This window comes from Phyllostomus hastatus, unplaced genomic scaffold, assembly GCF_019186645.2.
Source record: "Phyllostomus hastatus isolate PE091 unplaced genomic scaffold, TTU_PhHast_1.1 phas_contig_34, whole genome shotgun sequence".
In the NCBI taxonomy this organism is placed as follows: Eukaryota; Metazoa; Chordata; class Mammalia; order Chiroptera; family Phyllostomidae; genus Phyllostomus; species Phyllostomus hastatus.
The window spans coordinates 59,656,639-59,675,526 of record NW_025333857.1 but is presented as its reverse complement, the minus strand read 5'-3'; the positions used below and the strand labels follow the sequence as shown (position 1 = coordinate 59,675,526).

At 37.6% G+C, this 18,888-nt stretch overlaps 1 protein-coding gene across 1 annotated transcript in view; it reads right to left on the bottom strand.

Annotated features, from left to right (window-relative positions):
- Positions 1–18,637, bottom strand: part of HSDL2 (hydroxysteroid dehydrogenase like 2) — a 59,376-nt gene extending 40,739 nt beyond the window's left edge. The window contains exons 1-6 of the mRNA XM_045840816.1: positions 18,485–18,637; positions 11,148–11,311; positions 10,106–10,204; positions 9,144–9,258; positions 3,966–4,069; positions 538–636 (exon numbers count right to left, since the gene is read on the bottom strand). Coding sequence (XP_045696772.1) covers positions 538–636; positions 3,966–4,069; positions 9,144–9,258; positions 10,106–10,204; positions 11,148–11,311; positions 18,485–18,501 — 598 coding nt within the window. The 5' untranslated portion in view covers positions 18,502–18,637. The remainder of the gene's footprint in view (positions 1–537; positions 637–3,965; positions 4,070–9,143; positions 9,259–10,105; positions 10,205–11,147; positions 11,312–18,484) is intronic.
- Positions 18,638–18,888: the final 251 nt, after the last annotated feature.

The window sequence follows — 18,888 nt, the reverse complement described above, 5'->3', positions numbered from 1 at the left end:
GAGGTCTAGGCACTCTGTGGACTCAGAATTCATGTGGAAGTACACATAAATCAGCTTTTTACACATGAAAAAGATAAAGGAAGCACTGTAAGAAAGTAAAGAAGCATTTGTTGGGATGTATGAGGAGAAAACAAAAGCATGAGAGTCTGCAGAATTTAGTAAGGTACCAAGATGAGGATGCACAGTTGGCTTCCTGTTGGCATCAGTAAAACTCTCCAAGTGATCCAGTGTTCAATGTTTCAAGTATAGCAATCTGCATAAGTCAGTCATACAGTCCAAGTCAAAGCTAGAAGATATACAATAAAGACTTTAACTCGTTTCCCAAAGACTGAGGTTACCTTCGATAGCCTACTCATGACTACACTACCTTGCTCACCCAAGTTGCATCTCAAGTGTCAAGAACAATAAATGACAAAAGCATTTGAGATCTTGCTCCCCAGCATACGCCATCGGTTTGGTTCAAATAAACTCTTACAGAAATTTAAAAAACAGAACAATAAATGAGAATCCAAAAATAAATTTTTTTAAACTATATACCTGTTTTAGGCCATAATGCATTGACTGCAACTTCACCTTTAAATTCTTCTGCCATTCCAAGCACACACATAGACATACCATACTTAGCAATGGTATAAGCTGAAAAAAACCACAAAATATTTAATTAAGAAATAAATTTTTAAAAAAGAAATTAATTTGCAAATATAAATAATCAATTTCTTTCTATTACTATTTCCTTCCTGACACATTTTTTTTGGAATTCATTTTTTTTAATTTTTGAAGATTTTACTTATTTATTTTTAGAGAGGGGAAGGGAGGAAGAGAGGGAGAGAAACATCAGTGTGTGGTTGCCTAAATCACACACTGCACCCCCTACTGGGGACCTGGAAAGCAACCCAGGCATGTTCACTGAATGGGAATGGAACTGGCGACCCTTTGGTTTGTAAGCCAGCGCTCAGTCTACTGAGCCACACCAGCCAGTGCTAGAATTCTTTAATAATATGTAAAAAACATAATTTTTGAAAAATTATGCTATTACAGTTGTCCCAAGTTTTCCTTTGTCTCCCTCTAACCAGCCCCCATACTCCCTCAGGCAATCTCCACACCACTGTCCCTATGTATGGGTCCTGCATATGGGATATGTACTTTGGCTACTCTATTCCCTAGGCTGTACTTTATATCCCCATGACAATTCTGTAACTACCAATTTGTATTTCTTAATCCCCAATACCCCTCCCATCTGGTAACCATCAAAATGTACTCTATATTTATGATTCTGTTTCTGTTCTGTTTGTTTATTTTGTTTTTAAGATTCAATTATTGACAGGTATGTATTTATTGCCCCTTTAACATTTCATATAATAATGGTTTGGTGATGATGAACTTCTTTAGTTTTTTCTTGTCTGAGAAGCTCTGTATCTGTTCTTTGATTCTAAATGGTATCTTTGCTGGGTAAAGCAATCTTGGATGTAGGTCCCTGCTTTTCATGACTTTGAATATTTCTTGCCAATCATTTCTAGCCCACAGTTTCTTTTGAGAACTCAGCTGACAGTTTTATGGGAACTCCCCTATATGTAACTAACTGCTTTTCTCTTGCTGCTTTTTAAAGATTCTTTATCTTTAAACTTTTACATTTTAATTATGATGTGTCTTGGCATAGGCCTCTTTGCATCCATTTTGTTTGGGACTCTCCTTGCTTCCTGGACTTGCGTGTCTATTTATTTCACAAAATTAGGAAAGTTTTCTTTCATTATTTTTTCAAATAGATTTCCAATTTTTTGCTCTTTCTCTTCTCCTTCTGGAACCCCTATGATGCAAATGTTGGGCCTCTTGAAGTGTTTTTGGATTCTTCCTTCTTGTTTTGATTGGTTGTTGTTTGCTTCCTTATGTTCCAAACCATTGATTTGATTCTCAGCTTTATCTACTCTATGTTGTTCCCCTGTAAATTGTTCATTTCAATTAGTGTATCCTTTGTTTCTGACCGGATCTTTTTTAGGCTGTTGAGATCCTCACTAAGTTCCTTGATCATCCTTATAACCAGGATTTTGAATTCTGTATCTGATAGATTATTTCCATTTTGTTTAGTTTTTTTTCTGGAGTTTTGTTCTGTTCTTTCATTTGGGCCATGTTTCTTTGTTTCCTCATTTTGGCAGCCTCCCTGGGTTTGTTTTTGTGTATTAGGTAGAGTTACTACATTTCCCAGGCTTGACAGAGTGGCTTAATGTAGCAGATGTCTGGTAGGGTCCAGTGGCACGGCCTCTATTACACAAGGTGTGCCCACTGTGCGGGCTATCTACAACCATCTCTTACAGTTGAGCCTTAATTACTGTTGGCACATCCAAGGTCAGCTACTGAACGTATGTTCTGTCCAGGGTCACATTAGCTAGAAAGCAATCTGCAGATGGCTGCTTGGAGGTGCCCAGGAGAGGTCAGGCTGTGAACAAAGGCCAGTTGCTGCTAGTGCCAGGCTTGGAGCAACTTAGTGAGAAGTATGGGGCTCACTGAAGCCAAATGCTGTTTGTTTGAGAGACTTTAGGAAAATCTGAAGCATAAGCCAATGCAAGAAATTCATATGGAATAGCCACTGGAAACAGCTTAGTTGGGCCTGAAACTTGGGTGGGAATCATCAGCATGGGGCAAACGGTGTTAGCTAGGATGACAGAATCTCAGATACAGCACCTGCCTGCTAGCTCTGTGAAGGAAGGGCTCAGAAAAGGGAAAATGGTCTCTGCTAGCACTTCTGTCTGGGAGAAAGCTGTCCTCCAGATCTTGCCCTGATGCCAGACAATTCAGTTCCACCCTGTGTACTTCTGATGCCTTTCAATCTGCTGCCCTAGCACTGGAGGTCAGAGGGAGTAAATTCAAGTAAGTCTGTGCATGGGCTCTTCAAGAGGAACTGCTGAGATTCTAGCAGTTTCTGTCTTCCACAGCCTCAATCCCTGCTGGTTTTTAGAGCTAGAAGTTATGGAGACTTATTTTCCTGGCACTGGAACGCCAGACTGAGGAGACTCATGTAGGGCTGGACCCTTCACTCCTTAGATATTCCTCCTGATTTTTATCTGTCACACGTGGATACAGGACCAGCCCATTCCACATCTCTGTCCCTCCTACCAGTCTCAATGTGCTTTCTTCTTTACTTTCATAGTTAAAGGACTTCCATTTAGTCAATTTCTGATGGTTCTCCAAAGTTTAATTTTTTAATGTACTTTTAAAAAAACAGTTTTACGGACATAGCTAAACAAGGATGAGCTACTTTTAAATATTTCCATCTTAATATTTTATCAAAAGAAACAGTAATAAACTTTCATTTTCCTTAATAATATTGAGGTAAGTTACGTTACGGTTTCTTAAGCTGTGTTTTTACCTTTTAAAAAATGAAAGTGGTCATTTAAAAAGAAATTGCTACTAGTAAAGTAACAACAATTAAAGGTCGCAAACTCATTTGACCTCATCAATGAAAATAGAACTTTCAGTTTTGCTATGTGAAATAAGGACTAAGTCTCTGATACAACTATTTTAAACGAGGTACTTATACATAAATCTTGTTATTTAACTCTTGTCATATACTCACCTTAAATCATTAGTTTGCTGTGAAAGGTTAAGTATTTCATGGATAGTTTTTAACCGACTTTACTGAAGGACAAGTTACATTCAATAAAATACACCCACTGGAACTTGAAGGATTTTTCTAGGATAATGAAAATGCATATCTTGATCTGGATGTTGGTTTACAGGTGTATAAGTTTCTCAAAACTCATCAAAATGAAGCACTAAGATCTGTGCATTTTATTGAATATAAATTATACCTCAATTGTATAATTACAGACAAATAATTAAGAATCTACTTTCCAAAATACTACTGATTTGCATAGAAAATGTAACGCTGAATGCTATATGTACACTATGATTACATAATAGATACACTGATTTAATACAAAATAAATGAACATAACATCCCCTCCACCTACCACAGTGCTGTTTGAACCACAGTGGATTTAGGTTCAGTGGTGGGCTGAGATTGAGGATATGACCAATTTTACTTTTTTTCAAATAGGGAATACATACTTTAGACCTGAAAACAAAAGAAAACACAAGTCAAATTAATAGCTTTCTAACAACTGCCCCACTTTTTAAAGTTATATTTTATTATATTTTAAACTATTTCTAAAGAACTACTGAATTTGTTCAGTAATTCATAGGGCACTTTTTACTCTTCCTGTAGCTTTGTTTTTACTCTTCTAGAATGAACATAGGTAAAGCAGCTAATTTTCTTCCTTGAAACTTTGCTTAATGGCCTGACAACATAATCTGCTCAATGATAATAATGAAATCCTTGTTACATTAGCCTTAAATCATTGTTACATTAGCCTTAAATCATTGTTACATTAGCCTTAAATCATTGTTACATTAGCCTCAACTACATTCTCCAAATTCTCTTTCTCCAATACGCACACACACACACAGAGTTTTCAGTAACAATCAATGTACTTGTCAGACAGCACATGTACTTGTACTGTGGTAAAGAACATGGGTGTTCAAAGCATATAAACCTGGGTTCAAATCCTCCCTCTGCTCCTTCCTTGTGTAATCCTGGGAAAAATACACAGCATTCTACTTCTCAGTTCTCTCATTTGTAAGTGTTGGTAATACCTGCTACCATTTAGGGTTGATCAAGGGTGTAAAATGGGATATATATAAGATATTTAAAACAGTACATATGCTAAACGTGAAATAAACAGCTGCTATTATCAATATTATTTAGGCTGACTTATTTCCTCTCAGTAGGTGTGGTATTCCTACTATGCTGGAATTGTAGTTTAACAACATAACTCCCAACAGATTCCCAAATTCAATTTGCACCAATATGCAAAGCAATATGACTTTGGGGGCAATATTTAGTTTTATTTTTAAAAAATACTGTTTATAGTGTAGTACTATTCATAGTACAATTTATTTTATAGGAGACTCAGGTACAATATTTAAAATTTTTTCATTATTAAGCTAAAACATGTTAAAGCTTAACATAGTATAGCTTAATAATTTTATAGCTTTTGGTTTTATTGTACATTCCATAACTTCTAGTCTTTAAACTTATCCATTCTTCTTTCAAGTCAGTTTTCCTACTATCAAATGTACAACACTCTTGTTACCATCAGCAATGCATTTTCAAGTTTATAAATCAAATACAATCAATATTACTAAGGGGTTTTTATATATTATTCCTTTCCAAAGGTGCTTCTCTCATACGAGGGCGAAATGGAGAGGGGCACACAATATTGGAGCTGACGACCATTAAAACAGTGAAGTGTATCTCAAAACATCACTAGGAAACAAACCGAACCTATTCCAGGCAATAAGACCATATCTGACATTCAAAGGAAAGGGCTCATTGTATTTACATTAGAAACACGAGCTTCTCCTTTGATCTGTTAGACAAAACCTTCTACCCACACTTTGCCTGCTGGCTCTCATCATTAAAAATCCTAAATCAGGTGCATTTTCCTACAGTTAATATGCTCTGTCTTACACATTATATTGAAAACTCTTAGTACCATGCTTAAATACTAATACCTTCAGCTTAATAAAATAAGTTTACTGAAAACTTACTGTAAGCTCAAAGGCCTATAACATATTTGAGTCAATAAATAAAGTGACCTGGGTATAGGAAAAATCAACTGTTCAGAAATACAAACTTATAACTGAATTTCCATAAGCACCTAACATGATAACAAATACACATACTACTGAAGATTACACATTTAATTAAAACTTAAAAATAAAAATTAAAGGCCTACCTTGTACCTCACCTCTGCCTTCCACCCCACTAAACCACTAAAACACAAGTCACAGGCCCTAGGGTCCCTGGGCAACAGGATCAAAAAACCGTTCCAGATTCTTGCCAAGACCTCCAAATAGGTCAGTTCTTTGGGCCTTACCCCCACTTTTTCCCTGAGAATGCTTCTCAAGCCTCCCTGATAAACAATATATAATTATCTTACATGAATGAATGAGTGTCACCAAATAAAAAACAAAACAAAAATTAAAATGGAAATGTCTTGTTATAAATTTCTCTTTCATAACTTAGACCTTTCGTAAGACCAACAAACTGACACCTTCTCTTTTTTCCAAAGGTTTTAATGTCAACTCTTTGATTTGGCATTGTAATAAGCCTGTACTTGGGAGCAGTATTTAATTTAATTAATTAATTTATTTAAATAACAGCTGTTCATAAATGTAGGAACTTTCAATAGTAAATAGAATCTTTGTTTTTAGAAAGTGTTTTTATTTTAGACTATCTATCCCAAGGTATTTGTAGCTCTGTTTTTCCAACATATTCATGTTTAGTTTTTGGTACCTAAGTGCCCTACAGCTGATATATTCCATTTGTAGTTCTTTAACTACAGAAATAGTATTCACTGAGAAAGGGAAGTGAAGAAGGTTAGTTCCTTATATTACCATTTGAAATCACATTTTGTTATGTTTTATTTTATTTTAAACTGAAACTTCAAGTCTACAACTGTAGAAATGTAGTTTAGGCTATCATTTTCATTTTTGGAAAATGACCTCAGTATGGATAAGGGTCCAGATTGCTCTTGCCAAATGGGTCTTCCAAAGATATAATTTCACAAGGAATGAATAATGAGAATCATGCATTTGTGTTTACTAAAAGTCATGTCAGCTAAAAAGGCCACATCTTTGACCAATTTTTCTTTGGGAACTGAATTGGGAATTTTCTCTTGGGTGGCAAACAGTCAATTTCTTCAACAACACAACATGTTTACACAATCTTGTCATACAGCAGGCAATCATGTTTATATTCAATATGAGTAACTGTCCGTGTTTCAAACTACAGAGGTGTAGTTGGTACTTAGAATTCATAACACAGCCCATTTTTTACTTTTTAGCAAGGCACTTTTTTGTATCTTTGTATCTAGTGAACAAAAGAATAAACAAACAGCCCCGATTGCTGTGGCTCAGTGGATTGAGTGCTGGCCTGTGAACCAAAGGGTCGCTGGTTCGATTCCCAGTCAGGGTACACGCCAGGGTTTCAGGCCAGGCCCCCAGTAAGGGGCACATAAGAGGCAACCACTCACTGATGTGTCTCTCTCTCTCTTTCTCCCTCCTCTCCATTTGAAAGTAAAATAAATAAAATCTTTAAAAAAATGAACAATTTCTGAACCTCTATGCAACATTTCTACAATAGTTAAGTTTTTAATAAGTATAAAGTTAACACTGACTATTACAGCAGCATTGCCTATAGTTATGATTACTAATTTTCACAAATCTACAGAAAACTTCCTAAGATATTTCTCAATATTTGACAAGCCATTTCCTGATGTTCATGTCCAGGGTACCTATGATTAAATTTTTTAATCATATCAAAATTCTCCCGATACTAAATAAATATAACTAGGTGGGTGGAATATTTCTATTTGTGGCATCATCATCTACAATAGAAACTGCCACATACGACTTGACTTTTTCATAAACCACGTCCTTCTAAACTTTAATTCGATATACTGAGCAATAGTATCTCTGGCTAGACTTATATTTTTAAACACTTGTTTAAGTAAGTGTTTATATTCAATCAAAATTATTCCACAAAATTACCAGCTGTAAAAGATTATGATGCCCAGACCAATTCTTCGTGTAACACATAACTGCACCACACAGCAGCATTGCTTACTTTATGTGAAAATAAACACAAACCCTATTGAAATGGTAGTCCCTTTTCTAGTACATTAAGTTTTTCATCACTATCTTTTCTATATGTTTGCTGTAGTTCTTACTATGGTTGGATTCACTATGTTTTCCATTCAATAGAGATATACCATACATACTGAATTTACAGAAACATGACCCATCTACAAAGAAGTAGACTCTCCCTCATTTCAGGTGAACATATGGCCCTCTTGGAATATGTCTCATTTTCCCACTTCAGGTAAGAGAAGTGTGTATGAGAAATATTTTACTTTCCTCTTTAACGTAAGAAAAACAACAGTACAAATATAATAATAAATGGCAACTTTTTAGCCTGTCCTCAGCATCCGGAACACAATGGAGCTCAGGCTCCACTGAATGCAGCAGCTGATATCCTGCTACTCAGCTATACCAGCTGTTGTCATGTGGGAATGCTGTCTCTGTGGGGCCAGATTTTCAAAAAAGGCCAGAAAGCTGGAGTTTTGTCTAAATCTCCTGTTTTTAATCATGCAGGAAACTAATGAAATTTTTTAAAAAGATTTTTAAATTCCCTGGCTGGCGTAGCTCAATGGATTGAGCGCGGGCTGGGAACCAAAGTGTCCCAGGTTCGATTCCCAGCCAGGGTACATTCCTGGGTTGCAGGCCATAACCCCCAGCAACCACACATTGATGTTTCTCTCTCTCTCTGTCTGTCTCTCTCTGTCTCTGTCTCTGTCTCTGTCTCTCTCTCTCTCTCCCCTCCCTCCCTTCTCTCTCTAAAAAAATAAATAAATAAAATCTTTAAAAAAAAAAAGATTTTTAAATTAATTTTTAGAGAGGGGAAGGGAGGAAGAAAGAGAAGGAGCGAAACAGCAATGTATGGTGGTGTGCCCCCTTCTGGGGACCTGCCCTGCAACCCAAGCATGTGCCCTGACCGGGAATCAAACCAGCAATCCTTTGGTTTGCAGGCCGGCGCTCAATCCGCTGAGCCACACCAGCCAGGGCACTAATGAAATTTTTAATGTAGATAATCATAAAAACAAATCTTTTAACATTGTTAGAGCCAAGTTTTGCTGACCCAATAAAACACAACTGAGGGCAAAGTTCAGAACAACAAACTTTACATTTAACCCTTATGACCAATCCTAGGCCATACTTAATCATCCCCACTTTACGAATGAGGAAACAGAATCTATAAAGAGGTTTAGTTACAGTTACCAGACAGCAAGTCATGATAGCATGTGGTGGACAGGACTGGAATCCTACTCAAGGGAGTCTGACTTTAAAGCCTAAGGTCCTAACTACCTGTTCTATATATACATGTAAGATAGATACATATAAGGCAGACAAGCAAGTTCTGTGCTTGACTACACTTTAAACCATATTGCTAATCTGATTCAAACCGGTTTACAACTAGTTCTTAGAGCAAACATTGCAACATTCTTCCCGGCAACTCTCTAACTTACGTAAGGTAGGTGCCTCTGGTGTTGACATTCATCATCAAATCCACCTTCTTCACAGGTGTTTCCAATGTGTTGGTCAAGCTAATAGCACTGGCATTATTCACCAAGATATCAATTCCTGTTTTTAAAAAATCAAGTTCCTATTAATATAATTCAAACTGTGTAACAAAAAACGGAATAAAAAAACATTTACTCTGTATAACTGAACCCTAAGTTGGCTCACAAATACTTCTTTTAGAGAAAGTGACTAACCAATACACCAATATAAGACTAAGTAGTGATGTCACAAATACCAAAATGATTTTCACTGGCTCCACGAAGACTGCCAACCACCAGAGCTCCATGTGGAACTACAAGGAGGCTTTGTGGCTTCCATTCTTTTCTGATCTCATTCCTTCTTGTCTCCAAGCCCCTAGGTTAACTTCCTTAAAGTTGCCCCTCCTCTCTAGCATCTTCCCAAGGCCCGCCCTCCTTCCAAACACACAGGTCTCCCTCCCTTCTAAGGCCCTTACTAAATAGAAGAGCTCCTTTCTGGTCCTGAGAAGTGGGAAAAGAGAAAAGATCCAGAGTTTCAATTCCAGGCAAATCACCAGAGTAAATCAAGTTTGTTTTGGTAACTCATTCATACGATAATTCCTGCATCTTCTACACAGTCCCCCCCATATGTAACATAAGATTATGTTAATTAAAGGGAGGCAAAAGAATGGGATCTGTGGAACTAGTTTTGGTTAGATGTCAGTAATTGTCAAGGTCCTAGCTTTATACTAGATGGTAGACTTATTATATTATTCAAAATAATTCTTACCAAATCAAAAATATTCATCAGATGGGTTTTAAGCTACATTTCTATATGAACAATACTCATTTCTGATTATACTCCAAAGATTCAGAAAAACTGAATAATTTAATTAAAATTATGGTTATACCTATATCTTATGAAAAGTCAGTAAGATTTAAGGCACTACCTCCAAATTTCTTGACTGCTTGCTCCACTGCATTACTGATTTGCTGTTCATCTCTCACATCAACAATACATGGTAAGGCCTTTCCTCCAGCAGCTTCGACTACAATGGATAAACAAAGAGAGCATTAAAGCATGCAAATAGTAAACCTTTCATTCTGATATAAGAGTCAAAAGAAAGAAGTATCATATTTTCAGAAAACCAACATAAATAACTGTGTCTTATAACTACCAGTGACTCTGCCCTGTAGTAAGACAGACTGACTAGTCCATATCCAGCTTCACATTAGGTAGGCCAGTTCCATTAAAAACAAAGCAGAATTTACAAACTCTATTACAAAGCAAAAAATGGAAGGTAATTTCTAAAAACTTTATTTAAATTTTTTAAAAAAATATATAGAACAGTTTAATGAACTACCATGAATCTATCACCTATCTTTGATGATTGTTAATGTGCAGCCAGTCTGATTTATCTATGTCCAATGCTGATGTATTTTAAAATAAACCCCAGACACCACTTCACTCATCAATACTTCATAGGTATTCCCCAAACATAGCCACAATACTATCAACATAACAGAACCAGCAATCTCAACTAAATTGAATTTTTGAGCTCTTCCTCCAGGAACTGTGATTTGCACAATGCCTTGAATATAAGCACTTGATAATAATTTGTGAAGCGAAAGTGTTAAAATAATGATTTGCAAGTGGTATAGAAAATAAAAACATGGAGAGTATTTTCAGAGTATTCACGTCATCCACCTCTCACATTCTTCTCTATTTCCACTCCCCATTCTCTGCTCAGATCCAAGAACCACTGCCCTCATGGGACACGAGTTTTAATGGCAGTCTCTCATAGCACTCAAAAGTGCTGGGGGAGAAAAACAGTTCCCAATCACTGCCTAAGGTGACAAAATACTTTAAGCAGATAAAATTATTTTTAGGGTAGCTTTCAAATACCTAAAATTAAACTCTCCAGCAAATTCCCTATGTAGTGACATCATGGTGAGAACATTTCATGAAATGGCATTGTCACATTCACTCACTTTCTTCAGCAGCAGTGTAGATAGTGCCTGGAAGTTTGGGATGTGCATTACTGGTCTTCGCAGCAATCACAATATTTGCTCCATCCTTTGCTGCTTTCAATGCAATAGCTTTGCCAATGCCACGGCTTGCGCCTGTGATAAAAACTGTAGCTCCTGCTAGCTTCCTACAACAGAACAAATATGGCCTTTTTATAAACCTTGATGTTTTATTTACTTACCAGCATACAAAACACACGCATGTTTTTGCAATACATGTTTCCTCCTCTGTGAAACTTTCTCTAAACCCTCCTTCTTCCCTACCTGGTTAGCTAATAACTCTACTGCTCTCCTACTGCACATGATTTATAAATTATTTATTACAACTGCTGTTGGCCAGTCTTGCAGTGATTTGGCAAACAAAATCTGCTCAAATGAAAAGTAAATCTTAAAGAGAAATGAGAAGTTAATAAACTATATAAACATGTATTAATTTCCAAAAAAAGTATTGATGAAGCTTATTTTTAAGTGGTAGAATTATGAACAGATTTTATCATTTTTTATCCTCACTCAAGGACATGCTTATTAATTTTAGATAGAGAGAAGGGAGGAAGAGAGAGAGGGAGAGAAACATCAGTGTGAGAGAGGAACGCTGATCAGCTGTCTCTCATACACACCCCAACCAGGGACCAAACCCACAGCCTTAAGCATGTGCCCTGACCAGGAATCAAACCTGTGACCTTTTGGTTTACAGGAAAACCCCCTGACCAATGAGCCACACCAGCAAGGGCTATCATATTTTTCATATTCTTTGGCATTTCAAATTTTCCACAATAAATACATACCACTTAAAAGAAATGATCTAAAAGCAAACAATTATTCAATATATGTCCATCATTATTCATAACAGCCAGAGTGGAAGCAATGTAAATGTCAATCAACTGATAGATGGATATATAAAATGTGGTATATCCTTACAGTGGAACATATTCAGCAATAAAAATAAATGAAGTACTAATCCATGCTGCATCATGGATGAACCTTGAGGACATTATGCTAAGTGAAAAAAGCCAGTCACAAAGGACCACAACTGTATGATTCCACTTACATGATGTGTCCAAAATAGATGAATCTATAGAGATGCTAAGATTAGTCGCTGCCTAGAGCTGAGGGTGGGAGGTATCGGGGGCTGACAGCTGAGGGTTGTGGAGTTTCTTTTGGGGTAAGAAATTGATAAAAAATTTTTAAATTAATTACCATAATGGTTGCACAACTGTGTAAATATACTAATAGTCACTAATATACTAATATTCATCTATCCGGAATTTCAGAGAGTTCTAGCCCAGGTGACTACTTGATTTCAGACTTTTGGCCTTCAAAATTGTGAGAGAATTAGTATCTGCTTAAAGCCACTCAAAGTACTTCATGGTACTTTGTTATGGCTGCCCTAGGAACTACTGCACTCTTCCCCATGGTGCAACAAATATTCTTGTACACTTCTTCCCGTCACTTGAGCAAGAGTGTCTCTAGAGCATATGTATTTACTGGTGAAACTGCTGGATTAGAGGACATTGCTGTGGATTTAACACGGCCACAAATCCTTTGGCATTCCTTCCACCAGAGCAGTATATTTTCCCCCTCCCCTTGAGTCTGGTGTAGCCTTATGGTCTTTTTTTAAGAAACAGAATGTGATGGAAGTAATATTCTGGGATTTCCAAGCCCAGGCTATAGATAACTGACAGCTTCCACTTTCTCTTTCTTGGAAGCCAGATGCCATGCTGCAAAGAACAGGGACAGATTACTATGTAATGAGAGGCCATGACAGAGAGGACCTGGAGGGTGAGATGCCTTTTAGAACATTCTGGCCCCAGACAAGGACCCAGCTAAATGTAGCTATATGCATGACCTTAACATACACAGAGCAAAAAAAAAAAATCACTCAACCCAAAAAACTGTGAATAACAATAAACCACTGCTGTCTTTCAAAAGTTTTATGGTTTATCTTTTAAATGTTGGTCTTTAATCTGCCTAGAATTTTTATATATAAATTAAGGTGACCTAATTACATTTTTTCCCATACGAATAACCAACTGTCCCAGTCTGAAAAGCCCATCTTTCTCACAGTTCTTCAATGCAAGCTTTGTTGGAGACTAAATCCCCAAAAATATATAGATTTGTTTGTAGGCTTTCTTTTCTGTTCCACTGGCCCATAAAAATCACAGTGTTTTGATTACAATAGCTTTCTCAGTCCTGATAACTTATTGGGAACCGCCCTGCCTGGTTTCAGAAGCTGTAACCACCCCCATGGCTAAGGCTGAGTGAAGGACCTTGGGACCATAAGCCACTAAGGAGACAAAGCTTATCTTCCTGGCAGGGAAACTGCCTCTACCCCCTTTTACTTCACCCTCCTTGGCCCAGGGGGTGGGGGAGGATGACTGGTTAGCCAATGATGGGTAAGATTCCTCAAGGGAGGGATGACCTAAGACAGGCACAGTCATGATGGGGCCCTTAGGGAAGGACTTGCGGGACTATAGAAAAAGGGGGTGATGAACCCTCACCCCTTGGCTTTGACATAGCCTGAGTCCTCATTCTGTTGTGTAAGAAGTCTCCTAATCTCTTGGCTGCCTTACTTACCCTGCCTGACTTAAGCCTGAAACAATGCCAGTGGGAGGTGCAGCCCTGGGCAGAACAGGTGGTTCCCCAGGGTGATCAGGCCTGATAAAGAATGCATAAAATCCTCTGAAACCTGCTTTGCTAAGAATGCTCTCAATTAAATGATAAGGGCCCGAGCAGGAAATAAGTTTGCTTCCCAAAGTTTTATGGCCCTTTAGCTAACAGACCCTGACTCAGAATAAGTGCTCCTAGTTCTTTGTATGGTACCTATTGTTGATTCTTACTGCCTGACAATGACTAATGAGCTTTACCTGTATTCCTGTGCAAACTGAACCCAATAAAAGCCCACTGAGGAACAGGCTCAAGGCTCTTCTCCTTTGAGAGATCAGCCACCTTTCCTCCCCATGCAGATCATGTGTTGGTAGACTTATTCTCATCTGTGGAGGATTGAAGGGGGAGGGGGGGGCCTGTGGGCAGAGCCCCCCCACAGTAATTAATAAGGCAAATACTTTCCATTTGTTCTTCTTCAAGAGTTTCTTGGCTATACTTGAACCTTCACTTTTCCACATATATTTTAGAATCAGCTTAGCTAATAACTGCATAAGCAAAATCAGTTGGATTTTTGATAGAAATTGTATTGAATCTATAACTTAATTTAGAGAGAACGGACATGTTTAGACAATGAGGGCCCCAATCCATGGACATGGTATTATTCTCTGTTTAAGTCTTCTTTAGTCTTTCAATGAATTGTGAAACTTTCTACAGAAGGGTATTATACATCTTTTGCTGGCTTTGTTCCCCGGTACCTCATTCTTTCTAACTTTTTATTTGTAAATATTTTCCCTTTTTTTATTGTCATGCAATCACAGTTGTTCCCATTTTCCCCCACGTAAATGATTTCTAAGAAAAGTTGCAAGAATAAGAATAGTGCAAAGAAAACACATATATCCTTTACCCAGATTCATATATTGTTAACATTTTACCCCCCTGCTTTAGCATTTATGCTCATTTTCTCTTTCCCTTCCTTTCTGTATATGTTATTTTTTTGAATTACTTAAATGTAAGTTGAATGTCATGTCATGGCCTATTATTTTACATAACCACTATAGAATTATCAACTTCAGCAACTATAACATTGATACAATATCTACTTTTATCAAACATACTGCCAACATTTCAATTTTGTCAATGGATGCAAATAATGCCCATTAGAGTAATTTTTGCCCTATAGTACAGGACCCAGTTTAGAACCAGATAATGTATTTAATTGTCATATCTCTTCAGTCTTCTTTAATCTAGAACATTACTGCAACCTCTCTTATCTTTTATGATACATGTTGATTTTTTGAAGAATGTAGTGCCACTCATTTTTAAAAATGAATGCTTCTCACTTTGGATTCAGTTGTTATGTCCTCATGATAGATTCAGGCTATTTATTCCCAGCCAGAATATGAAATACAGTGTCCACAGTGTATCACACCCGGAAGCACAAGATATCCATCTGTACTTATGGTGATATTAATTTCGATCACCCAATCATATTATTATTTCTCCACTGTATAATTACCATTCTTTCCTTTACAACTAATAAACAATCAGTGCAAAGACATTTAAGGACATCATTAAAATTTTATTATGGAATTTTCAAATATATTTAAAACTACAGAAAATAGTATAAGCTCCCATGTTTAACAATTCAACAATTATCAAAATTTGGAGTGATTATCAGAAAGCAAATCTCAGAGGTCATATAATTTCACCTCTAAATATGCATCTTCAACTTTTACATAGCAATGTCATTATTACAGCTAAAAAATTAACAATTGCTCTATGTCATTCAGTACCTACCCATATTCAAAGTTTATCATGTCCCAACTATTGATTAAAAAGCCCTTTCTCTTTGCCTCCAGTCTAGCTAGATTGATTCTCAGTAGAACAAAGGACATCTTCCTCCTCATTCAGAGTCTCAGGCATTGCTGAAAGAAAGGCAAAAGCAGCTTCTCCTCATAACATGAACCCTGGCTCCCTACTACAAAGGAACTCCTCCAGCTTTAAGGCATTAGAACCTAGGGGTTAGCAGGGGATCCTCATTGCATAAATGGAAAGGAAGGAAGGGAGGAAGGGAGGAAGGGAGGGAGGAAGGAAGGGAGGGAGGGAGGGAGGGAGGGAGGGAGGGAAAATTTCTCAGTACATAAATGGCTAAAACTTGCTACTGTAGAAATAAGCTACACTACAATTTACCAAAATTCTCTATACCTCAAAATCAGCATAATGGTGATAAAATTTGAAACTATTTTTAAAGAGAAAAATCACTTTTAAAAAACTATACAAGCTATTCTAAAGTTCATTTTGAAAAATAAACATCCAAAAATTACCAGGAAGATTCTGAAAATAAAAAAAAAATCCGAATGAGGTGGGAACTAGACTTCCAAGATATTAAAAACACTTTATAAAAGTACAGTATTTATGGCTGGCGTAGCTCAGTGGATTGAGCACGGGCTGCGAGCCAAAGTGTTGCAGGTTCGATTCCCAGTCAGCCCACATATCTGGGTTGCAGGCCATGGCCCTCAGCAACCGCACATTGATGTTTCTTTCTCTTTCTCCCTCCCTTCCCTCTCTAAAAATAAATAAATAAAATCTTTAAAAAAAAAGTACAGTATTTAAAATTGCTTGGTACTGGTGCATGTAGAGACAGATTAAAGTAATAAAATTTTAAAAAATCAAGAATCGGACCCCTATACATACAAGAATTCAGTATAAGATAAAGGTGGAGTTTCTAACAGAAAGGGAAAGGTAACTAGTCAGTCAGCTGTGCTGGGACAACTGTACAGCCAGCCACCTGAGCCAAAACGAAGTGGGCTTCATAACTCACTTCCTGTGCCAAAAGCCTATGCAAAATTTTCATGAAAAATTTGAGAGCCAAAGAAAACCCCCCGAAACATAAAAATACTAGATGATAGTTACCATTAAAAAAAAATATGTTGATTTAAGATGGCCTTAGAGGTTTGCACAAAAACACAAAAGACTTAAAAAAGACTGATAACTCTGACTCTTGTAAAAACACGTATCTGCATGACAAATAATGTAGTCAAAGTCAAGGCACAGGAAAAAATACTGAGAAAAATATTTGTGACACATATGACAGAACAAATTTTTTAAACTAGAGCTCTCAGAGATCAAAAACCTTATTGTGTAAGGCAAGCAAAGAAAAAAGATACAAAAATGTCTTTAAACCAGAATTTCTCAATCTCTGCACTACTGATATTAAAAGGTGCTTACCAGCATCCCCAGACTCCATCCATTAGACACCAGTAACAGCCCCCTCATTTTTATTATGGAACACTTCACTGTTTGCCAACACGTTGGATTAGGAAAGCTCATTCACTGCTTTGGGTATGCAACCTCTTTGGAGGGCTACTAGTATTCTATCAAAATTTAAAGGGTATATACTCTTTGATCCAGCAACCTCACTTCCAAGAATGTATCATATAGATACATTCAAATATATGCAAACAGATGACTATGTGGATAATCATTGCAGCAAAGATGGAGTAACAAAAAAATTAGAAGTGATCTGGTATCCAATGGTAGGGAACTGATTATATAAATTATGATGACTCAATAGAATACTATGTAACCATTAAAAGGGAAGAAGGGCTACATGTACTTAAAATGTGTGTCCTAAGTCATATTAGGTAAAAACAATAAGGCCCAGAAGAGAGTTTGCTACCATTAAAAGTGTGTGCAATGCCAATACACAGAGGATGACTATAGAATAGTACACTTGAAATTTACATAATCTTATTAACCAATGCCACTCCAATAAATGTAATAAAAATTTTGAAAAATGTGCTGTGTATTCAGGGTAATATACAAATATATTTACAAATGAACATAATATCTTTGGAAAAAATACCAGAGAGCAACAGAAGGACTGGAAGTTAAGGATGACGAAAATCACTTAAGTGACACTCAAAAGTTGAGCTGTTTAAGTCTTTTGGGCATGGGTTTGTATGTTTCAAGCAAATTGCATATTGGACATTCCATTCAGCTCAATACACCCATACTTCACAGAAACAAAGTAGAACAGTGGTTGCCAGGCGCTGAGGGGAAGAGGAAAAGGGATGTTTAAGAGGCATAGCCAGAATTTTCAGTTGAAAAAGTTCTAAAGATTGGCTACATACCAATGTGAATATACTTAACACTACTGAATAATACTACACTGAAAAATGGTAAGATGTCAAATTTTGTTGTGTATTTCACAACTGAAAATCTTTTTAAAGTGAAAAAAAGTTCCCCATACCAAAATGCCTATATTCTGTTAGTTTTGTTTGTTACTAATTTGAAAATCACTTTTTAAACACGCCATTATTTCATCATTCCAGAATGAGTGCTCAGAACAAGAGAACACTCATGAGGTGCACAAATGTTCCAGCGACCTTTCACCTAGAACTTGCGTGCCTTCACCCAGACAGGCAGCTACAGTTCAATCCAAGATGGGGCCGGCCCTACGCGCGGCGGGGTAACCCACTCTGGATCCTTTACCTGTCGAAGATGTTTTTATACGGCTGCCACCCTGCCGTACACAACTTTGGGTTACTTCTCCCGCGTTAACGTAGTTCTAGAACACTGCGTCCAGCGTGGAGGAGATTCATTAGTCCTCCCACCGCCTCCAGGCCCCTCCGAGCATCTATGCTGACTTACACTACCCGACCCGGTCTTTCCCAGTGGCGACCCCAAATCCTTACCCTGTATTGGGTAACATGATTTCGGTAGATGAAGGTCGGTGGCGAAAAAGCAGCAGCAGGCAGATAGTGAGAGGCGGTTCTTCCCTCCGCTTTTAGTTGCGCCCCAGACAACGCCCCCGAGGCCCCGCCCCGAGGTTTGCGGAGAATGGGCTCTGAAAGCAGTCGGAGGTTGCTGAGTACGCATGCGCACGCAGTTGGCCCCTCTCTCTCTCTCCCCCCCTCCCTTTCCTGGCCCTGGAAACCGATCCTATGCGCAAGCGCGGTAAAAGACAACTCTGCCCCGCCCCTCTCGTGGGCTCTGCAGTGACAATCGGTATCCCGCGCGTATCTAGATTATGGGGCGCGTCCGCCGTTACGTTTGCCTTTTCCCTGCCTGTAAAGGGTTCCTCGACGCAGCACTGCGT